This window comes from Tubulanus polymorphus, chromosome 11 (genome assembly GCF_964204645.1).
Source record: "Tubulanus polymorphus chromosome 11, tnTubPoly1.2, whole genome shotgun sequence".
In the NCBI taxonomy this organism is placed as follows: Eukaryota; Metazoa; Nemertea; class Palaeonemertea; order Tubulaniformes; family Tubulanidae; genus Tubulanus; species Tubulanus polymorphus.
The window spans coordinates 5,803,787-5,828,445 of NC_134035.1; the positions used below are offsets into that span (position 1 = coordinate 5,803,787).

The following is a 24,659-nucleotide window of genomic DNA, read 5'->3' on the forward strand; positions in this document are numbered from 1 at the left end:
TTACTCAGCCCCTTCAAATCCAAATGCTATCTTCTACGGCCCTGTTGGGCACCAGGACGGCCACGTCCTGTTTCCACGTCCTGTCAGATTGGACCTCACTGAAAATTTCACTTCGACAGACCAGGACTAGAGGAATTCATAATCCAATGATATATTCAAATGCGCAACGATTTAAACCACTCAAATCCATGATATCATCGGTTTAGAATTTTTATTTCATTGTAATAATAAACACATATTTCATCATTAACTAAGGAGAAAGCACCTGCTAGCACCAGCTGGCGCACTTGTTACCGTATAACAATTCACATGATCAAACTCATTTGAGAATTGGGAGACAAAATACACAAAAAAGGTAAAACATTTTCTAACACTTCTACATAATTTAGCCCGGGGAAATTTTTAACTAAGAGTCAACTACTTTATATCATTTCAGTAAAAATAAATTAACTCAGTCAAAGGGATCTGGTCAAAGATAACGTTACATTATGATATACCGGTGTATGTGACAGTTGACTTGGATAGTTATAAAAAAGTTTCAAAACTAAAAGAAGTATAAATCATATTATATGGTGTATTCATGTCGCTTTGCACCAACCCGGGCTCCAAACACCGTCGAAACGTCTCGGATCACAATTCGGATCTTCCGGCGGAAATATAGCTGGTCTAAGCGTTTCTAGATAATCTAAGAATTCTAATTTCATCTCTGTAACGACTCCAGGAAGCGCTTCTACAAGGTTATTCCTCTCAACGGGGTCCGCTATCAGATCGTATAACTGGACCCGATCGAACGGCCAGCCCCTATCAGGCGATCGACGTTGGCGCCGAATACGATTTTCTGTTCGATAGTTATACGATTTCCCGTCAGATGGCGGAGGATACCACCCGCTGTACGGCCCCGGGTCCCCGACGATAAGTTTAAAGCCATCTTTACGAATCGCGGCGCCTTTCGACAGCTCGTCGATATTATACACGATTCTATTTCTGGGATGCCGTCGATGGCGATTTTTTATCGCGTCCCACTGATCTATCCCATCGATGTTCGAACCTTTTATGGCATCACTGTCACCTCCTGCCAGAGCTAGAATAGTAGGCAGCCAATCGACGGCATGGAAAAGTCCGTTATAGACGAATGGAGCGCTAGGTATCAGTGAACTGTGTATAAATGCTACAGATCTCGTGCCGCCTTCCCATAGAGTATGCTTAGCACCCCGTAACGGCCAATCGTTCCCGCCGAAAGACGGGGTTCCACCGTTATCGGTCGTAAATATCAAAACCGTGTTTTCCCATAAACCGGCTTCACGCAGCGCCCTGGTCACATTACCAACACCTTCGTCCAACGCCGAAACCATGCCCAAAAACTTGCGGCGATCCGCGTTCTTAACGTGGTTGTACATGTCGGTGAAACGTTTCGGTACTTGTAGCGGAGCATGGACATTCTGATAGGCCAAATACAAAAACATCGGCAGTTTGGTGGTACCGTGTTCGGCGATAATCTCCTCCGCTCGTTTTGTGAAAGCGAACGTCGAATACGTGCCGTTCTGGTCGCGCACGATATCGAATTTATCCCTGAAATCCAACCCGGTGAATCCACTTTCGTTTAGTACGTGCGTGTAATGGTCAGCTCGTCCGGCGTAAAATCCGTAGAAGCTGGAGAAACCACGTCGTGTCGGGGTGTAATCCCAGTCGCAGAATCCTAAATGCCATTTCCCCACCGCGTGTGTTTCGTAATTGAGTTCCCGCGCGGAGAGGAGCGTCGGTAGAGTTGTAAACCGAGTGGGTAACCCGTACGGTCTTGCCGCCGGTACGTAGCTATGCTGTAAGCCAGTGTGGTACGGATAGAGACCGGTCAATATGGCCGCTCGCGACGGAGAACACACAGGTTGCACGTACGAATTGTTCAGTATGACACCGCCTTTGGCGAGCGAGTCGAGGTTCGGCGTACGAACGTCAGCGTTGTGCCATCCGACATCGTTCCAACCGAGATCATCGGCTACGATGAGTACAATATTCGGCCTTCGTCCATTCTGAGAATCGCTCGTCGCCCAACCGCAGAATAAAATCTGTAGGTATACGGTTATGACTTTCCCGGTGATAGCCATGGCTGTTCTGGTAAACGGGATATAAACACGCGAGCTATCAAACATACATTTTGGGTCATTTTCATCATGTGAATGAAATCAAATCATTATCCAGGAGAATAGAAGAGACATGAGTAATGGGTCCAAAGGTAACATTTTACCATCAACTTAATTAACTAATCTAAAACCGTATACAGCCTTTCACAGCCATATAGAGGTCTTGCTCGTGAGTTCATAGCTCATTTTGACCGACATACATAACAACAAAAGATATTCTGGGGATTTACAAACTACGAAGGACCGTCGCATAAATCACTTAAGTTTTTGTGTTTGAACTTGAAGTAATGAGACTGATTCGATTAGTCAGATTACTCCAAGATCATGTGGTCTAAAACGATGTCGCCCATGAGTCCATGATTTTGACCACCAACATGGAGCGTATAGTCAAGTCGAAAAACCACATTGTCTGCAAGATCTTTTGGCTTTCGGACTCAGGCTTCTCGATGTCGAAAAAGCCGAAAAATACAGGCTCCCATCACTCTCATCCCGGAACTTTATATTCGAAAGAAAAGTGACAGAATGTCCCGCTTAACCAACGCATAACGAGTATCCGAAACATCGTTGAAAACAATTCTACAGAACTTTAATAATAAATGCACAATATCGTAATTGACTTGACGGATGGGCAAACATAGGCGCGAACAGAGTGGGCGAGGGATTTTTAATCTGTTAAAACGCTGTGGAATGTTACATAGTTAAAACCGATATCAAAACATTGTCAGAGACCATAATGACGCTGTGTTCACATGATCGTAATTATCTAAATGGTAATTTTATGTTTATCCGATATTGACGATCAGTCATCAAGTCACATTATTAATATCAATCATTGCTGTTGTAATGTCATTCGAAGCGTTTGATTTATTATGCATTTTACGTTTTGCCGATTAATCGAAGTTAGTAGTTAACATCATAATATTCTATACAGCTAAGTGGGGTCCATTATGTTATTACTACCTGAGCGAGGTGGAACTGCGCTCCTCTTATCTCCAACTGCGATTCCAACTCACTACTACCCAAAGTGACGGACAAGGTGGAAGACTCTCGGAGGCAATCGGCTGACTGACTCGAGGCAGTGGCTTCGTCAGGGCAGGAAATTCAACTGCATTTTAACGCGAAGAAAAAGAACGCACCAAACGGAATGAAGGTTGAGTCCCTCGAGTTGGTAGAGGAGATTACCCTCGACGGTAAAGATCGGGCTGACGATAAATCAGCTTTCTACGACGCTATCACGCGAGACGACGACAAAACTGTTCGAAACATTTTACTACAACAGGGGAATTCTATCGACAGGTCGAAATTATTAAATTACGATTTCGGTTTCAAGGTCGATTTTAGAATTTGCGACGATGTCCCAGTATTGGCCGGGTCGCCGTTAACGTTAGCCTGCGTGTTCAACGCCAGGAGAACGCTCGAATTGTTTTTGGACGAAGGCGTGGACTTATTCGACGTGGATATCCGCGGTAATAACGTGGTTCATACGTTGATATCGGCGGCAAAATCGAGTCAAAAACTAGAGCGCGAAATGATCGACGTGTTCGACTTGATAATGAAACGTTTACAGTCGAATACGCAGAAAGAAATGATTCTACGGACGGTTAACAGCGATGGATACTATCCGTTAGACTGGGCCATGAAAAATAAAACATTTCGATTCTACGCCCGGATTATGGATACTGATGGAGTGTACAGACACCTCGTGACGAGATACGGACTGTACTCCAGGTACGAGTACAATCTCGGCGAGTATGACTACGACGGTTCGCGGATGTTTGTCAGTCCGTTTTTCGGTATGTCTAGTATTTACGCGACCGATGAATTGAGACGGCTACACGAAAGTCGATTACTGATTCATCCTGTTATGCGAGCTCTCAGTTCGCTGGTAAAACGGAAAAATCGACCTTTATTCGTAGCTATGTGCCTGACGAGGTTGCTGATTATGCTAATTTTTACGGCCTTGCCGTTTTGTCGATTCGTCGATTTTCGTGAATTCCGTTCGCTAAGTCACTCGAACTGTTCTGTAGATATATCAGGACTTTATTCTAAACGCGGCCGTCAGACTATTCGACTAGCTACGTATATATTTTGCGCGGTGATCTGGTTCAGTCTAGCGACCAGACTCATATCGTCGATTGCTTGTAATGTGAGTTACTTCTCACGATCCAGTCATCGTCGGAAAGAGCGTATACATTTCTTTCAAACGTCACTTCACGCGTTCCTGTATTATACTTCCGACTTTCCCCATCACATCTTGATGACCACATTGATGATAGCGAACACGATATACACGCGTCAACAGTTTCCACCATATCTCAACTACGTCTACCTCTTGTTCTTACCGATTCAAATCATCGATATTTGCGATTTGTTCCAATGCGTCCCGCACATCGGATTCTTTTTCATCAGTTTTCGTAACATGATTCGAGCTATGACCAGATTCATCGTTATATTCATAGTAGTTTATATGGTGTTTACCGTAGCATATTCGACGCTTTATCTATCGATAGATATTTGCGAATATGGTTCGTTTATCCATGTCCTATCGGTTGTATTTCTTACCATGTTAAACACTGTAGATTTTACCGGTCATCCTAACTCACAATTATTCGTCATTTATCAAATGTTGTTGGTAGTAGTTGTTGCTATTACGCTGTTGAATTTTCTGATCGCGGTAATGACGGAAGCCCACGCCACGGACTTGGAGCTAAAAAGTACGCTATTGGCGGTAACCAGCATTCGCATCCACAATGACGGTGTTTGTTGGTTGAAATATTCCCGCGTGGCGCTGAGACTCGCGCCGACCAGTCTAGGTATGAAAAACCTTACGGTTTTCGTCAGAAATGACTGCCAAATAAACAGAAATCATTTCTAGTTCGTGTCTTCTTATACGTGTTGTGAATTGTTACAAGTTAGGTGTAGTGTCCAAAATGGTAACAATAACTTCTAAAATTTTGTGTTAAATTGGTAAAACAATAAAAAAAAGATTTCAGATTTTGTTACATATGCACGGTGCTTCGAAGTGTTTTAGATAATCATCATTTTTAGTGGAGAATTCTTTTTCTTACATTTGGAGACATTTCATACGACGTTATCTGAAATAAATCCTGAGCTTGTAATCTGTTTAACCGACTTCAAATCCGTTTTCATGATAGTATTTACCTGATTTTAGAAAGTTTGACAAAATGTCTCATTTATGTCAGAATTGCGGAAAAGAACTCACCCATTGGTTATATTCTAATCGTTTTATGAGGTTGTACGATATTCTTGTTTCCTCCGTGTTTGTTTCCCTTTCGATGGGTCCCAACTCATCAGTCTCTGTTAAAAAACAACCTATTTTCGCGTGAATGCTACGGCATTTTGTAGCCAGATATTTCAAAAGGCAGTTCCTGATTGCAAAATTAGAAACTTCTTCATCGAAAAGGCACATCCACAAAGAAGATTCTAACCACGGCACCACCCTAGCACTAACTTGGCTCCAACTCTAAGAACTCTACTTCAAGCTTGGCCTTAGTTCTACATCAAGTTAGGCCTTCCTTTTCAAGAGGGGGCTTACTAGTTCACACATGGCCCTAACCTCCTGGATTCAACCAATATAATATTATAACTACCATTACAACTGTGTTAACAATAACAACGAGGGGTTTTGCAACGTCATTTATGAAACCTGGCTCTAGAACTGGGTTCAGGTTGTTGACTGATTTAGTCACTATACAGTAACTAAATCTCCGATCAGTCATTTTCCCGTCATTATCTCACAACTGCTCATCTTGGTGATAAATAATTGGTATGTTCTGTACTTTAGCGGTTAACATACTTAATTTCCTGATTATAATGATTGAATTGTAAATGATTATTATCGATTTTGTCGATTTTCACAATAAACTCAACTCGTAGGTTACGTTCGTTTACAACATTTTACAACAACGACTATACATTGATCTATTCACCAATTATGTACGGAGAAACATGTCAATTTTACGAATAAACAATAATATTGTAAGCGAACTCATTGCTGGAAAGTTGTCTGTTATAATCTAGTCGTATCGTTATAGAACAGATTCTTCCGTTCCCAGACTCGCTAGAGATGTCTCGATTCAGCTGATAAGATTATATTCAAATTATCCCTCGCTCATCTATAATTATAGTTAACAGCGACCAGACAGGACGACACAGGGCACGATCAACTCAATGTTTATCATGTTACCTGTTTTACTTCTGTTCGCCTCGGCGATTGTGGTCGATTCAACTGGTAAGTCAAACTTATATAACTATTACCAAAGAACCCATAGATTAAGTCCCACAGTTCTCAGAGTTAAAACTCGTTTATTCGATCTTGTGCCTCTTATTTATTTATTTCTTTGATTGATTAATTGATTGATTTGAGTTGTGCCCCTTACAAATCCACCAGTAACACACACACACACACACACACTGGAACACACAATGCTATGGGTTACCAGGTATTGTCAATCTTATTCTTGCCCAAACTTAACCATAAATGAAATCCTACGTAGGCCTATAACAAATAGTTTTGAAATTATCGATTAAGATTTAACCATTTAAACCCTAAGTTCATTCTCAATGTAATTTGATCATGCCACAAAAATTTGTCGATTGGCCTACACTTTTTTCGTGAAACCTACGGGATTTTTTTTCATTATTACGGAAAATCTCCTGAATATCTTCTTTTCGTTTTTTATTTATGTTACAGATTACAAGATGGTATGTTACCACACTAACTGGTCACAGTACCGACCCGGTGAGGGGAAGTTCATGCCCGAGAATATAGACCCTCATCTGTGCACGCATATCATATATTCGTTCGGTAAAGTTGTCGGTAACGATATCGTACCGTACGAATGGAACGATGACGATACCGATTGGTCGAAGGGCTTGTAAGTGTTTGATTTAGATTTTGAAAGTTCTGCATGGTCAAAATCCAATTATTCAAATATTGAATCGCGGCACACTTAACACAAACACTCACCATCGTCCGAGGTTACATTCAGTTGTAAAATTCTCTACCAAGGTTTTCAGTTTCTTAATCAAAATTGAATGAACTATAATTGTGAAGGTACACAAGATTCAACGAATTGAAAAATCAGAATCCTAGTTTGAAAACGCTGATCGCGATTGGAGGTTGGAACCACGCTAGTGCTGGGTTTACTGAAATGGTCGCAACTAAAACCAATCGTGCTCAATTCGTGAAGAACGCGATCGCTTTTCTGGAGAAACGAGGTTTCGACGGGCTAGATTTAGACTGGGAATACCCCGCTAATCGTGGAAGTCCTCCCGAAGATAAACAGAACTTTGCTCTTCTTTGCAAGGTAAATACTCTAGATTCTGTTACACCCGATAATGGTCTTTCAAAGAAACTAACCTGAAATACCCAGTTTCAACTGTCATTGTTTATGATAAATCTTTCTTCTCTTCCGCAAAAGGAACTGCGAGAGGCTTTTGATCGGCATTCTAACCGGTTTTTGCTGACAGCTGCTGTGGCCGCGGGTAAAGCAACCATCGAAACTGCATACGATATACCAACTATATCCAAGTACGTATAGATAAATTCTATAAATAATGAAGAATAAAGTCCGAAATCATGTTTCCTTAATTCGACATTTTGACTTATATCTTATATAATCATTATCAGGAATGCTGCCAGCGTATCTGTCAGGGCTGGTTAAAACAAATCCATATCCTTTGAATAAAATGTCTAAACCAAATTTTCCTTAGATTTTTTTCTTATTAAGATATTTGGATTTCATCAATTTAATGGCTTACGATCTTCACGGCGCCTGGGAAAAAAAGACAGGCCACCATACTGCGCTGTATCCGCGGAAGGATGAAACTGGTGATGACCGGATTCTGAACGTCGTAAGTTGCTGTTTTTCTTAGCAATTTATTCGGTACCAAAGCTGTTGGAAATTCAAAATTTTGATTTCATTCTCTATGGTCGTTTTGAAAAGAAAATGCATAGTTGAAACTCGGAAAATACGTTTTGCTGTTAAATTCTCTCTCCAGGATACAGCAGTTAATCTGTGGTTAGCAGGTATCTCAGCTGGCGGACAACCTTCAACTAAACTAGTCCTCGGTATGGGTACATATGGACGTGGTTTTACACTTTCAACGTCCGATAAAGGAATGGGTGCACCAGCTTCCGGTCCATGTTCAGCTGGCCCATATACCAGAGAAAACGGATTCTTATCCTACTACGAGGTACAGTCCATTTCTTTCACTCTTGTAACTATCGCCTTTTCACGTTAACTTCAGCAAATGTCAGTGATCGGAATCGGTTGATAAAATTTCCCGAGAAATATGAAATTTCAAATGACCGGCAGTTCAGCTCTAGAATGAATTAAGTATAAACTAAACTTACTTTGCATTAACGTACATTACTGATAAAATAGCGAACAATCTAGAGATAATTGTTTATTAATGGTTTTCATAAGTTTATCAAAAGCGTTTGACACAATTTATCACTAACTCTGCAAGTCAAAATTAGAACATTATGGTTTAAGTGGCATACCTTATTTTGGTCCCAAAATTATCCTATCGAATAGGAAACAAGTAGTAACGTTCAGTAATTGCTTATCCTCAGTTCTCAATATTACTTCTGATGTCCCTCAAGGCACTATTCTAGGGCCGCTAATTTTTTTTATTTACATGATACATGTCATGTTATATCATATCATATCATACCTGAAGTAATCTCAAAAGTATAAAAATGTAGGGTTGTTGATTTGACTCGTATTAGTCAGTGATTGTTCCGCCTTTTGGGTCGTTGATTTGTCTATGTAATGCCTTTAGATCTGTAACCTTTTTAAAAATGGTGCAAAACGATTTTTCGACGAGGAAAGTAAGGTACCATATGCTGTTGTCGGAAACGTTTGGATCGGGTATGATGACAAAGAAAGTTTACTAATCAAGGTAAGAAATTGTTTAAGTTGAGTCATGGATAGGAGTAAAAATTCTTTGAATTTTGTAACTTCTGCTGTATTTTCTTCTATAGGTTAATTATCTAAAATCGAAAGGGCTCGGCGGTGGTATGATCTGGGCGTTGCCTTTAGATGATTTTACCGGAACACATTGCGGACAAGGGAAATACCCTCTGTTGAAGACGATTTCGCAATCTCTTCGTGGAGAGGTTGTCACCGTGTAAGAACATTTAGTTATACGTTCGAGCTATGGATAGAATTCAGGTTCAATATATTATATATTATGATTTCGCATGAGAAATGATTCAAACAACCTATTAGATTCACCTTCCTTATCTATCATAATATGTTAACGAGTCAATTACTTTATCTACAAACAGTTCAATAATATCAATTTGAATCAATTTTCAGTGACCCCAACATTGAGACAACGTAAGTGAATTTTTTTGAACACATCTTCCCTATGGACAGGCGATTAGAGGTCTTATGCCAATCAGTCCTCTGACTGTCGTACATCGACATAATGATCACAAACGAGAGTCTTTTCATCATTTTTCTCAAATTGTTTATTTTGGACGAAGTAGCAATTAATCGTTTATGCAATGTATCATGAAAATCATCATATAATGAAAATCAATTATTGTGTTTGATAACCGATTTGGCGTTAGTCACATCGAAAAGGCGCCAGATTCCCGGTTAGTACATATATTTTGCAACTTGTTCTCGTTTAAGCAGCACGACTGTAGCAGAAACTACGACCACCGAGCAGTAAGTAGACAATCAGCCGATAGGATGGCAAAAATAATTTACGATCACTCCTGAGGCTTAGAGGCCACTCTCCCAGTCAGGACGGTGTTTCTCCAATGCGTAGGAGACCAGTCTACTATGCTCGCAGTCTGAACGGTGTCTCTTGATGCGTAGGAGACCACTCTCCCCTGTCTGGACGGTATCTTCGCATAAGAGACCCCTCCATCACTCTGGACGATGTCTCCTGAATCGCAGGAGACCATTCATCCTGTTTAGTGGACTGTGCCCTATGGACTTATTGTGTTTGACCACCAATTTGGCGTTAGTCATATCGAAAGAGCGTTGTGGTTGTAGTTAGCACATATATTTTGCAACTTTTTCTCATTTCAGCACCACGACTGTAGCAGAAACAACGACTACTGAACAGTAAGTAGACAATCAGCCGATAGCATAGCAAAAACGATCACTCCTAGAGCGTAGCCAATCTCCCTATCTGGACGGTGTCTCCTAATGCGTAGGTGACCACTCTCCCACTCTCCCCTGTCTAGAGACGATGTCTCCTGATGAGTTAGAATCAACTTCTCCTTGACGTGCAATAATCGTCCCATCACGACCATGCCAAGCAGCTGACCTTAACTTTTAGGGACGGGATAATTTCCCGGAATGTCTCAATGATACTCGCTAAGACAATAAATTCATTGCGAGTTGCTGGTCGTGAAATTACCGAAAATCTATCATGCATTTCAGGCCGACGACAACAGTAGGTCATTCAGGAGGTAAGTTTCGACAAAAATAATGAAGTTGATGACTGCAGGCCAGGTTGACTTGTATTGGATCTCTCGCATTCTTATCACTGATAAAATTGTTTCAATAACTTATAGTTATTGTATGTTTACATGAATTACCTAAGATGAATTGTTATTAACTACGATTCGTATGTTTATCGTGTAAAATGTTTTATCTGATCCAGGAAATGGCGGTGGAAGTTCCTTTGTAGGATGCAGCAGTCAGGCCGATGGATTCTACAGGGACCCGGATGATTGTGCTAAATATTACCGATGTGTCGGTGGTATACAATACGACTTCAAATGCCCTCATGGCCTCTTTTTTGATTTACAAAGTAATGCTTGTAATTGGCCTGATGCAGTTCAGTGTTGAATAAAGTAATCATAGGACATGATATCAACGGAGAGACTTGTGTTATTTCATATCGTGATATACTTTTGATAAGCATTTCTGCTAATTTTTATTCAATCATTAATTCTAGTACATAGTAGGATAATCAACATTTTTGTTTCTCGGGCTACTCGTACCGTCTGGTCTGCCTGTGAGTCTCGGTGCGTGTGTGTGCGCTTGACAGCTACTGGATTCGTTAATAGGTGGTTGATCCAAATGAAACCTGGGTACAATGTTAGTTTACAGGGGTCTAGTTGTGCAAGAATGGACCCGCTGCATCACCTAGCGGAAGAACTAGTGTCACTAAAAACTCTGACGTCATAACTGAGGAATGGGGTGAAATTCAGATGTAGCTATTGGCATTGGGTACAACATATACAAAATGCAACATGGAAACTAACGCATGGTAATTTCGGGGTTCGAGTCAGAGCCCGATTACCGTTGTCGCCGATAGATGGCTTGTTATCAATATTAATTATGCAACAATTATGCAAACCTTCGGCGAAGATTTTAACGCACCTCTCAGAGGGAGGGGATAGTCGCCTCTCGGGGGCTGGTTTTATAGACTGGTGTATCTTTACTGTCGTTGTCTTGCCTTAAGCCCAACGCACACGGCAAAACATTTGTTTCGCCGAAACCGATAACACGATTTTCAGAAATCGTTTTTTGCTCGTGAAAAACTTTTTTCAGTTCGGCTTTTTTTCTTTTGCCTACCCCGCAAACGGCATAACAAAAAACATCGAAAACGTTTTTTCGGTGCCGTGTGCGTTGGGCTTTATTCGTCATCAGATTTGTTGACAAGTTGCTGCCAATGGTGACCACCTGATCTTCTCTTTCTGTTGGTTTAAGGCATCGTGCCATCCTCTGTAGGCCTATTAGGTGCGAAAGTTCTTCGGTGCATACAGTGTTAGGGGGGGGGGGGGGTATCTGCTGACGTAATTACAAATGCTACGAGTAACGACCTACTTATTTGATGTTATCTCAAATAAATCATGCGCTGGTAATCTATCTTTCCGACATCATTTAAATCGTTTTTACGTTTTCTAGTATTTACACATGTCAGAATATTTAAAAAAGATGCATCACGTATATTGCGTAAAAATTTCACCTTTTATCTAAATTCTAATCGTTTACAAGGATATTTCAGTTGTTCGATATTCTTGTTACCTCCACGTTTGTTTTCCTTCCGTGGGATTCATCTCATCAGTCGCTGTTCATATGTGTTGAAAAAACAACCTATCTTTGCGTGAATACGTATGGCTTGCGGGGACCACACGTTCTTAAAAGTTCTTTATTCTTTTTCCATCGGAAAGGCACATTCAAGTTAGTTAAAGGAATGACCCTAGCTACAATAGCTCCCCGGCATAGTACCACCATCATTTCATCACTGGTCATTTTGATGATAAACTGTGAACATGGACTATACTTTAGTTTGCACTCTTCATTTCATTTCTCGATTGAAATGATTGAATTTCGAATAATATTCATCGATTTTGTCGATTTTTACAATAAGCAACACGAAATTTACGCACGTTTACAACATGTGACAACAACTACACTATACTTGTCTATTATGATTTTCTATTGAGAAACATGTCAATTTTAACGAATAAACAATATTATTCTAAGTGAGCTCATTTAGAGACAATGATTTGTGCCATCTATGTTAATTACAAATATACCTGACGTTATACAACGTCGGAATTTTATTTCATTTTGAAAATTCAATTCAATACGAAATAACCGTTGTAATTAGTCCTATTATTTTCGAACAGATTCTACCGTTCCCAGACTTGTTCGACATTTCAAATGTCTCGATTCAGCTGATAAGATTATATATTCAAAACATCTATTCTCTATAAATACTGTCTACAGGGAACCAGGGATCCGAAGCTGGACACGATCAGCTAACTTCATGATGTTACCTGTTTTACTTCTGTTCGCTTCGGCGCTTTTGATTTCTGCAACTGGTAAGTTACATTGTTATCAAAAGCCAAGACCAAGTTCCCGAGTTCTTGAACTCAACAGTTAAAATTAGTTCATTTTCAATGTCAAAATCTGAACTCACAACTGTGTGTCAGTCTTGCAAAAAGTTAAAACTCAAATTTCTATCTTACGTAGTCGCTATCTGTTATTTCAGGTTTCCAGTGAGTTGGCTTTTTCCATGAAACTGCTTCCAGAACCAAATTTTTATTTTCATTTGTTAAAACTGACCCTTGGGCTTTTTATCCCTTCGGCTTTGTATAATTATGGACATCTCTTAAATTTCATCTTTTCGTGTTTTATTTATGTTACAGATTACAAGATGGTATGTTACCACACTAACTGGTCACAGTACCGACCCGATGATGGGAAGTTCATGCCCGAGAATATAGACCCTCATCTGTGCACGCATATCATATATTCGTTCGGTAAAGTTGTCGGTAACGATATCGTACCGTACGAATGGAACGATGACGATACCGATTGGTCGAAGGGCTTGTAAGTATTTGATTGTGAAACCCTTAAAATGATTGTTTGGTCTATGATTTTTTATGTAATTCGAATACATCTTGCCTTCTTTGCCTCACAGGCCGAACTCCGATGTGCTATTGCGATTGAGCGATATAAAAATCCCTACAACTAACAAAAATATTAAAATATAATTGTAAAGGTACACGCAATTCAACGAATTGAAAAATCAGAATCCAAGTTTGAAAACTCTGATCGCGATTGGAGGTTGGACCCACGGTAGTACTGGGTTTACTGAAATGGTCGCAACTAAAACGAATCGTGCTCAATTCGTCAAGAACGCGATCGCTTTCCTGGAGAAACGAGGTTTCGACGGGTTAGATTTAGACTGGGAATACCCTGCTAATCGTGGAAGCCCTCCCCAAGATAAACAGAACTTTGCTCTTCTTTGTCAGGTGAATTATCTATTCCGAAACAACTATTGATGAAATACTATGTCCGTATCGTGACGATGTATAGTGGCTCCCACACTAATAAGACGAGAAAGATGAAGTCCGAAGTTTCCTAAACGTTATTAATTCATTGATTCGACGTTTCGACGATAACCTTATAGTCATCTCCAGGAATACTGAGTTAACAAAAATATGAGATATTAATGATTTATCTCCTAATTTTGTTAACTCAGTATTCTTGGAGATCATAGTCGATATGTCGAATCAATAAATCATCAGCTTTACGGAAACTTCGGACTTCATCTTTCTCGTCTCATTAGTGTACGATTCCTTATACTATTATGTAACACCTGACGATGGTTTCTATAATAGAGACATATTAGTCAGAAATACTCACTTTCATCTGCCTTTCTCTATGATCAATGTTTTTCTCTTCCAAAAAGGAATTGCGAGAGGCCTTTGATAAGCGTTCTAACCAGTTACTTCTGACAGCTGCTGTGGCCGCGGGTAAGGCTACCATTGAAACTGCATACGATATACCAACTATATCCAAGTACGTATAACTCGCTAAATAAATATCCTCTCCACACTAGTAATGAAGAATAGGAGTCCGAAATATTTCCTGGATATAAATCCGCATACTTTTAAATCTTTTCTAGGCCAAATTTATGAATGATGAAATCTTCTGCTGTTTTTAATTCTAATTCAGATATTTGGATTTTATCAATTAAATGGCTTACGATCTTCACGGCGGCTGGGAGAAAAAGACAGCCCACCAGACTGCGCTGTATCCGAGGAAGGATGAAACTGGTGATGACAGAAATTTGAACGTGGTAAGTGATACTTCTTTCATTTATTATCGGTTCCAAAAACCTTATTCAAGAGTTAGATTCAAGGCTCTAGGGTTAATGCCACCACGTTCGAATCCCTGTGTGAGGAGGATTGGTTGTAAGAAGAACTACTATTTGAAATGTAACTTCTATCAGCTACCATTAGTCGAAGGGATGTAACTATCCGAATTCAATCTCAATTTGGAAAATTTTGCTGTTTATTCTCTCTAGGATACAGCAGTTAATCTGTGGTTAGCAGGTATCTCAGCTGGCGGACAACCTTCAACTAAACTAGTCCTGGGTTTGGCTACGTATGGACGTGGTTTTACACTTACCAGTACCGTTAAAGGAATGGGTGCTCCAGCGTCCGGTCCATGTCCAGCCGGCAAATATACAAGAGAAAACGGATTCTTATCCTACTACGAGGTACAATTTGTTTCCTTCTCTCTTTAAGTAACTGTCGCCTATTTCAGGTCTACCTTCAATTTTCATTTATGGTGTTGGAAAAACGTTGTTGTTTACAGTGGGTTGATCTTATCGAGGAATGTAACGTTCAAATGACCGGCAGATAATTTGTTTTTAGATATAAGTACTACGTAGAATAATAACATTATGATTTACGTAGCATACCTTATCTAACTAATAGAAAACAAGCCGTTAAGTCCAATAAGTGTTTATCCTCACTCTCGATATTACTTCTGGTGTCCCCCAAGGATCTATTCTACGACCTCCTATTTTTATTTTTCATGGTACTTATCATACCGATATCATAAACGAAGTAATTTCAAAGGTATCATAATTTATATTTGTTTATTTGTCCACGTTTTACCTCTGTAGATCTGTGACCTTTTTAAAAGTGGCGCACAACGATTTTTCGACGAGGAGAATAAGGTACCATATGCCGTTGCGGGAAGCACTTGGATCGGTTACGATGATAAAGAAAGTTTACTTATCAAGGTAAGGAATTGTTTAAGCGCATGAACGAGAGTAGAAATTTCGATTGAATTTGGGAACTTGTGTTGTATTAGGTGAACTATTTGAAATCGAAAGGGCTCGGCGGTGGTATGATCTGGACATTGGCTTTAGACGATTTTACCGGAACACATTGCGGACAAGGGAAATATCCTCTATTAAAGACGATTTCGCAATCTCTCCGTGGAGACGTTGTCACCGTGTAAGTACATTTTCATTAGAGCTGTGCTGATATGTAGATTAAGTATATTTTTCTAATTAGAAATTATTCTACCAGGGCTTCGTATTAGAGTGTTCATGGATCGTACTAATATCTAAATTTTTTCATTTTATTGGGGTTCGAACTTACCGGTACTATGGGTCACGAGTTTGGTTACGAAGTTTAAATGTTATCTCATGGTCGTTCAGATAAATTCGTTGGGCAAATACATTTAATATGGTGTTATTGTGTGTGGAATTGGACACAGGCACCCAAGACCTGTCTGCCCCGGTCCTTCGTGTTAATCAATTCAAGGCGTGCTGAAGACTGTAAAAGACATTTGTGACGATGTTTTCATTCACTGGAAACATATGTAGTGATTTCTCGGTTATAGTGTGAGTGAATGCCCGCAAACTCATTTATGACACATTTTACTTGTAAAAGCTAGGTATTTTAGCTTTAGAAAAACAAAGAAAGGTTGATTCCAAATATTTCTATTAAGAATAGAAATGCTGCCTGTCTGATCATTTTCAGGGATTTTGAATACGAGAAAATAGGTATCATCATTTTTGCCTTTGTGTAACATGTGCGCTGTGCAATTGTATTTATTGTTGAGAAAATAAACTAAACTGAAACTCAAATCTTAAACTAAAAATACCGTTCGGTGATACATATCATTCTGGATAATTTTTCAGTGACCCCAGTATCAAGACAACGTAAGTAAAATCTTTGAATATATCAATCCGTGGCTATGTTTGTTGCGTAAAGGTTTCGATGTCATTGTTCGATCACCAATAACTTGAAACTGATGCATATAGATCGTGATCGGGGGATTTACAATATAATTCGAGCCTGTACACTGTTTTGCTTAAATTGCACATTTAGATATTAACTTTGAAGTAATTCTTTATGTACATTAAATAAAATCATGTAAAGCACTTATTGCATTTTCCAAACAATATGACGTAGTCACGTCAAAAAAGTACGTGGTTACGGTCAGTACATTTGCAACATCAAAATTTGTAAATTTAAGTTTACGACCAGTCGACAGGATATCGCAAAAATAAGTGCTTCTACATCAAATATGTATGATACAATACCACATAGGCCTGGAGCCAGTTCGACTGTTTGAGTTACTCTGAGATTCCAGGCTTCCTTAACATTGGCCATGAACTGAACCACTTTATTTTTCTCTGGACTGTGTTTCCTAATGCGTACCACTCTCCCAGTCTGGACGCGGTGTCTCCTACTGCGTAAGAGGCCACTCTCCCATCCTGGATGGTGTCTAAATTACGAGTAAAAGAACACTTTTTCATGTTGGCAATTATGTAATATTTTCAGGCCGACGACAACAACAGTAGGGAATCCAGGAGGTACGTTTACTGTTTATTGACAGAAATAATGAAGATGATGAACTACAGGCCTGCTGACTTGTACTGGCTATCCCTCCTAATATTATCACTGATCAATAATGTATCAATAACTAAATTATATTGTATGTTTATATGAATTACGTTAGATGAATTAGTATCAACTATAATTTGTATATCGTGTAAAATGTCAGATGAATTGTTATCAACTATGATTCGTATTTTTATCGTGTTAAATGTTTTATCTTATTCAGGAAATGGCGGTGGAGGTTCGTTCGTAGGATGCAGTGGTCAGGCCGATGGTTTCTACAGAGACCCGGATGATTGCGCAAAATATTACCGGTGCGTCGGTGGTGTACAACATGACTTCAAATGTGAGAATGGTCTCGTTTTTGATTTACAAAGTAATGCTTGTAATTGGCCTGATGCAGTTCAGTGTTGAATAAAGTGATTCTACCACTTAACATCAACGGAGAAACTTGAGTTATTTCATATCGTGATGTACTTTTGATGAGCATTTCTGCTAATGTTATTTTTTATAATCAGAAGGAGGTGATAGTATCCTAATTGCTCAGGGCTTTATAGACCGTTATTACATGCATCTTTTGTGTCGTTGTCTTCCCTATTTACGAATTCGTCATCAGTCTGAATTGGGTTGGCTGAAAGATTGCTGATCGACAATGCGTGACCACCCGATCTTCTCTCTCTGCTGGTATAAGGCATCGTGCATCCTCTGCAAAAATTCTTCGCTCACTTTCGATCGTTAAGATTTCTTTACACTGAACACTGGGTCTGCTGACGAAACTACCAACCGATGCGTCGCAGGAAAGCACCCGTTTTATATCAATTATATCAAAAGTTCATAAAGATGTTTTTATGAATTTTTGGATATAATGCGTACCGTGCTGGTTCGAAAGAGTCGATGTACACCTGTTTTTCCGCGTGCGTTATAGAGATACTAATATTTTCCTTCTAGTCTTTTTAGTAAAAAAAAACTGAAAAACGTTGTCATTGAAATTAACAACCGTACGTAATAACTTGCCTGAACTGGAAACTTCGATTTTGGTTCATGCGGTCCATTTCCTTAGAATGAACGATCTATTCCCGGAAGAAGAGTTCGTTAGGTATCTCGTTTGAATAAACGTTTATTTCCTCATCGAAGAATTCAACAGCGCAGTTAATTATTGATAAAATTGTGTTGTCGCGCGCACGCACCGGGATTCCGAATATATGATTCATTTTGATTGAATGAAAATACTCACGATAACTAATTAAATGTGCCACCTCCAGATTCTAACATAACGTATCGAAATAATGGTATCGCAATAAACAGTGAAAATGATTAAGGCTCTCGAACTACGTGATGTTTCAATTTGTCATCGCGTTCTCAACATGAAGTCCGTGGTTTTTTTGAAGTGTTATGAAAATGTACCGGCGAGATTGATATTGCTTATTAGATTTATAAAACGTATATAAATACATCATTTTCCGTTCTAACTACAAATTTGTATCCCGATTCACAAGTGTACGGTGCACGTACGAGGCTGCTACAGCAGGAATACGAGGTGAGGGCATTTCTTCGGTTTTCTGACATATTTTCTCGCTTCCATCGAGATCAGACAATAGTGTATTTTATGGAAAACCTCTTTCTTCTATCAGCCTGGATCCGCCCATGCAAGCTTGGCCCTAACTCTAATCCATTTTCATTTGATTTGATCAAAGTTCACTATATACACATCGGGATTTGAAACGTCATTTACGTATAAAATTTGGGTCCAGAACTGTGTTTAGGTTGTCGACTGATTGATGCAGTAATTATTTAATCCGCTGCTAATAGCTATATCGTGCCATCATTTTATCTGTAGTAAGTTCAATAAGAAACAGTTAATATGTCTGCGGCGGATATAGGGGAACTTGTGTTTAGACTTGAACGATCAAATTATTTTACAGCCCCCGTTCATTTAGTCAAGAAAATCGGTGTACTCCAGTCCGAGAGTACATCTAATATTGCCTTTATGAACATCGAAGTGTCATTTTTGGATGTGACAAGTCTCTCAAAATTGACCCCCGAATATGCTCTGTACTTTAGTTAGCGCTATTCATTTCAATTCCTTTCTCCTGATTAAAATGATTGAATTGTGAAATAATTATTCATCGATTTTGTCGATTTTTACAATAAACACGACACAAAAGTTAAGTACGTTTACACATGTTACAACAGCTTCTATAAAATTGATCTATTCACTAATTTTGTACGGAGAAACATGTCACTTAAACGAATAAACTAAAACATTGTAAGTGAACTGATTTCGAGACAATTAATCAACAAATTGATTAACAAATAATTCGAGCTATTTGTGTTGCAAATGTAGTGACGTTGCTGGTGCGTTTTCAAAACGTCTAAAATTAATTGCCATTTGAAAATTCAATTCAATACGAAACTGAATGAATCGTCATAATTAGAGAACATATTCTATACCGTTCAAAATATTTGCAATTTCTCGATTCAACCGATGAGATTACATTCGAAACATCTCAAATTCCTCTATATATATATACTGTCTACAGGAAACGGCGACACAAGAAGACACGATCAACTAACATCATGATGTTACCTGTTTTACTTCTGTTCGCTTCGGCGCTCGTGATTTCTGCAACTGGTAAGTTACATTGTTATCAAAAATCAAGATCAAGTTCCACAGTTCTTGAACTCAAGAGTTAAAACGGGTTCATTTCCAAAGTTTTGATCCGAGAGTCAAAACTCAGATTACTGTGGAACTGGATCATACTTACCAGTTATAACGTAGTTATCTTATGTAGATGTCTATCCTTACCCAAACATAGATGGAATCGTTACAATTAATTTCGAGATAATTGATTAAGATTTTTTTATGTTTCAAACCTCAAGCTCGTTTTCAATATTATTTTACCACAGGGTCCAGTTTTACGAAAAAGTAAAAAGCCAAATTTCTAGTTTAGTTGCTATTTGCGACTTTATGTTTTCGATGAGGACAACACGCTTCATGCTTTTTCATGAAACCACTGCACCCAGAAGCGAAATTTCGTCTTTTTTGTGAAACCTGGCCCTGGGCATTGTATACTTTCGGTTTTCTATCATTATGGACACTCTCTTGAATTATTGAATTACTATGGACAATCTCTTGAATTTCATCTTTTCGTTTTTCTGTTTATTCTACAGAATACAAAATAGTGTGTTACCACACCAACTGGTCACAGCACCGACCCGATGATGGGATGTTCATGCCCGAGAATATAGACCCTCATCTGTGCACGCATATCATATATTCATTCGGTAAAGTTGTTGGTAACGATATCGCACCGTACGAATCGAACGATGAAGATAGCGGTTCTTCGAAGGGCTTGTAAGTGTTTGACCGTTGATATTTTGAAGGTTTTGAAATTGTTCTGTGTGGAAATGAACAAAATGAAATTATTTAAATATTGAGTGAAGTATTACCGTTAGACCATTAGATTTTCTTGTTAATTGTGGGTTTTTATTCAATTGAATCAAGTGACAGTCACTTGTCTATAGAAACAAAACTATGTTTTTAAGCCTAGATTCTTAAAGGCCGAATTAATAAGCTAATTATAGCTAATCAAGGCCGTGCATTTGCCATTGCGATAATAAGCAACATGAAAATCCCTACAACTAACAAAAATATGATTGTAAAGGTACACGCAATTCAACGAATTGAAAAATCAGAATCCAAATTTGAAAACGTTGATAGCGATTGGAGGTTGGACCCACGGTAGTGCTGGGTTTACTGAAATGGTAGCAAAGAAAAAGAATCGTGACCAATTTATTAGGAACGCGATCGCCTTCCTGGAGGATCGAGGTTTCGACGGGTTAGATTTGGACTGGGAATACCCCGCTAATCGTGGAAGTCCTCCCCAAGATAAACAGAACTTTGCTCTTCTTTGTCAGGTAAATATGAGCTATTCTGTAACACCCGGTGATGCTGATCTCTAATAGAGACAGCCGGGCATACTCAGTTTCGTCTGCCTTTCTCTATGGAAAAAAAATGATTTTCTCTTTCTAAAGGAATTGCGAGATGCTTTTGATCGACATTCTAACCGGTTTTTGCTGACAGCTGCTGTGGCCGCGGGTAAGGCTACCATTGAAACTGCATACGATATACCAACTATATCCAAGTACGTATAACTTCCAAAGTGAACTCCACACATTAATAATGAAGAATTAGAGTCCGCAATGTTTCCTGGTTATACATCCGTATTCTTTTAATCTTTTCCTAATCTGATTTATAAACTGTTGTTTTTCTAATTCAGATATTTGGATTTCATCAATCTAATGGCTTACGATATTCACGGCGGCTGGGAACAAAAGACAGGCCACCAAACTGCGCTGTTTCCGAGGAATGATGAAAGTGGTGCTGACAGAAATGCGAATGTTGTAAGTCACATTTGTTCGTATATAAATGTCACCAGTTCCAAAGTCGTTGGGAATAGGTAGAATTCAAGTCTCTCGAGGGTTATAAGAAGAACTACTATTTGAAATGTAACTTCTATCAGCCAACATCACAGTCGAAGGGATGTACCTATCAAAATTCAATTTCAATTTTGAAATTTACTTTGCTGTTAATTCTCTCTAGGATGCAGCAGTTAATATGTGGTTAGCAGGTATCTCAGCTGGCGGACAACCTTCAACTAAACTAGTCCTGGGTTTGGCTACCTATGGGCGTGGTTATACACTTTCTACTTCCGATGAAGGAATGGGTGCTCCAGCTTCCGGTCCATGCCCAGCTGGAAAATATACAGGGGAAGATGGATTCTTATCCTACTATGAGGTACAATTTATTTCTTCCCATCCTTAGTAACTATCACCCTTTTTTCGTTCGACCTTCAATTTCAAATATGTTCGAAAAACTCGATGTTTACAATCCGATTTGCGTGGAATACCTCATTTGGTACCAAATCTATCAAACTTACAGAAGCCAGGCCGTTAAGACTAATAAGTGTTTATCTCACTCTCGATATCAATTCTAGTGTCCCCCAAGGCTCTATTCTAGAGCCTACTATTTTCATTATCATGATACTTAGCCTATCATAATATATCATAAAATATCTGAAGTAATTCCAAAAGTATCAGAATTTAGAGTTGTTGATTTGTCCACGTTATACACGTATTATCTCTGTAGATCTGTGACCTTTTTAAAAATGGCGCACACCGATTTTTCGACGAGGAAAGTAAGGTACCATATGCTGTTGTCGGAAGCACTTGGGTCGGTTATGATGATGAAGAAAGTTTACTGATCAAGGTCAGGAATTGTTTAAACGCATGAACGAGAGTAGGAATTTTGAGTGAATTTCGGAACTTGAGTTGTATTTCATTCTTAAGGTTAACTATTTGAAATCGAAAGGGCTCGGCGGTGGTATGGTCTGGACGTTGCCTTTAGATGATTTTACCGGAACCCATTGCGGACAAGGGAAAAACCCTCTGTTAAACACGATTTCGCAGTCTCTACGTGGAGAGGTTGTCGTCGTGTAAGTACATTTACATAAGAGTTTGGTGATGATATTTTTATGAAGATAAAGTATGTTTTCCAATAAGAAATTATTCAAACGGGACCTAAGTATTAAAGTACTAATTTCTAAAAAGACTATTCAATGATGTCAGCTTGAATTATTTTTCAGTGACCCTATTATTGAGACAACGTAAGTACAATCTTTTATCATGATTTACAAACTAATTAGAATCTGTTCTGCTTAGGTTGCGTATTTCATATGTTAACTTTGAAGTTATCCTTTATGTACATCAATCACACCATGTCGGCTGAATTAATAAATTATTGTGTTTGACAACCGGTGGTCACATCGAAAAAGCGCTATGGTCGCAGTCACTACATGTGCAACTTGTTCTCGTTTCAGCACCACGACCGTAGCAGAAACAACGACTACCGAGCAGTAAGTAGACAATCAGCCGATGGGATAGCAAAAATTTACGATCACTCCTGGAGCGTAGAGGCCACTCTCCCAGTCTGATGGTGTCTCTCTAATGCGTATGAACCCCTCTACCCGCAGTCTGAATGGTGTCTCCTGACGCGTAGGAGGCCGCTCTCAGAGTCTGGACTGTATCTCCTAATGTGTAGGAGACCCCTCTAGGTATCTTCGCGAAGGAGACCCATCCATCAGTCTGGACGATGTCTCCTGTACACATATTTTGCAACTTGTTCTCGTTTCAGCACCACGACTGTAGCAGAAACAACGACTACTGAACAGTAAGTATACATTCACCCGATAGGATGACAAACAAATATAGGCTGGAGACAGTTCGACACTACTACAGTTTGAGTTATAGATTCCAGGCTCTCCAAACATTCAGGACGGTGTCTCCTAATGTTTAGGAGATCAGTCTTCTATCACCACTATCCTTGTCCGGTGACTCAAAATGCGTAGGAGACCTCTCTCAGTCTGAGCGGCGCCTCCTGATGCACAGGAGACCACACACTGCCAGCCTCGGCAGTGTCTCCCAATGCGTAGGAAACCACTCTGGTGTCTCATTATTGGTAAAAAAGCACTTGCTCACTTCCTCATGGCTATTAGAATACATGTATTTTCAGACCGACGACAACAACAGAGAGCAATTCAGAAGGTAAGTTTACTTTTATAAACAAAAATAATAGAGATGATGAACTGCTGGCCTAATGACTTGTACTGGTTCCCTCGGTAATCTTTATCACTGATCAAATATGTACCAATAATTTATACATGTAATTAGTGTTCATATAAATTGGGTTAGATTAATCATTAACTATAATTCATATGTTTATCGTGTAAATTTTTTTTAATCTTCTTCAGGAAATGGTGGTGGAAGTTCGTTCGTAGGGTGCAGTGGCCAGGCTGATGGTTATTACAGGGACCCGGTTGATTGCGGTAAATATTACCAATGCGTCTTTGGTGAACAATTCGACTTCCATTGTGGGATTGGTCTTGCTTTTGATTTACTAACTCATATTTGTAATTGGCCTGCTGCAGTTCAGTGTTGAATAAAGCGATTGTACACTGCACCATATGATTAAAAGAAGAGTTGTTTCATTATTTTGATGGGTATTTCTGCTAATGTTTTATCCAATTATCGATTCTTGTGCGAAAACTGCTCAGAGACATTGGAGCAATAGAATGATCATTTTCATCATTATCAATCGGGCAAACCTATGGCGAAGATTAAAACGCACCTCTCAGAGGAAGGTATATATCGCTTGGAATTATATCCTTATTATTGCATATGCAATAGACTATTGCATTATACGATTTAAGGTAAGGGTTAGGTTGGATTAAGGTCAGGCATAGGTTTTTAAAGTCAGGATTTAGTTCTAGTTTTTAGTGCGAGTTAACTCTGAGTTAAAG

The 24,659-nt window shown here is 39.2% G+C and overlaps 1 protein-coding gene across 1 annotated transcript; it reads left to right on the plus strand.

The window, feature by feature from the left end:
- Window positions 1–345: 345 nt before the first annotated feature.
- LOC141912949 (putative chitinase 10) lies at window positions 346–24,298 on the plus strand. Its single transcript, XM_074804385.1, is given in 38 exon segments — window positions 346–355; window positions 6,294–6,390; window positions 6,853–7,036; window positions 7,216–7,468; window positions 7,583–7,692; window positions 7,892–8,015; window positions 8,163–8,357; window positions 8,949–9,068; window positions 9,151–9,296; window positions 9,488–9,508; window positions 9,809–9,844; window positions 10,214–10,249; window positions 10,571–10,599; window positions 10,794–10,974; window positions 12,875–12,969; window positions 13,297–13,480; window positions 13,653–13,905; window positions 14,346–14,455; window positions 14,612–14,735; window positions 14,964–15,158; window positions 15,570–15,689; window positions 15,761–15,906; window positions 16,599–16,619; window positions 17,245–17,276; window positions 17,528–17,615; window positions 19,842–19,933; window positions 20,473–20,656; window positions 20,967–21,219; window positions 21,337–21,446; window positions 21,582–21,705; window positions 21,905–22,099; window positions 22,451–22,570; window positions 22,651–22,796; window positions 22,947–22,967; window positions 23,181–23,216; window positions 23,495–23,530; window positions 23,873–23,904; window positions 24,111–24,298. Coding segments are annotated over 37 exon segments (4,401 nt in total). The 5' UTR covers window positions 346–355; window positions 6,294–6,329.
- Window positions 24,299–24,659: the final 361 nt, after the last annotated feature.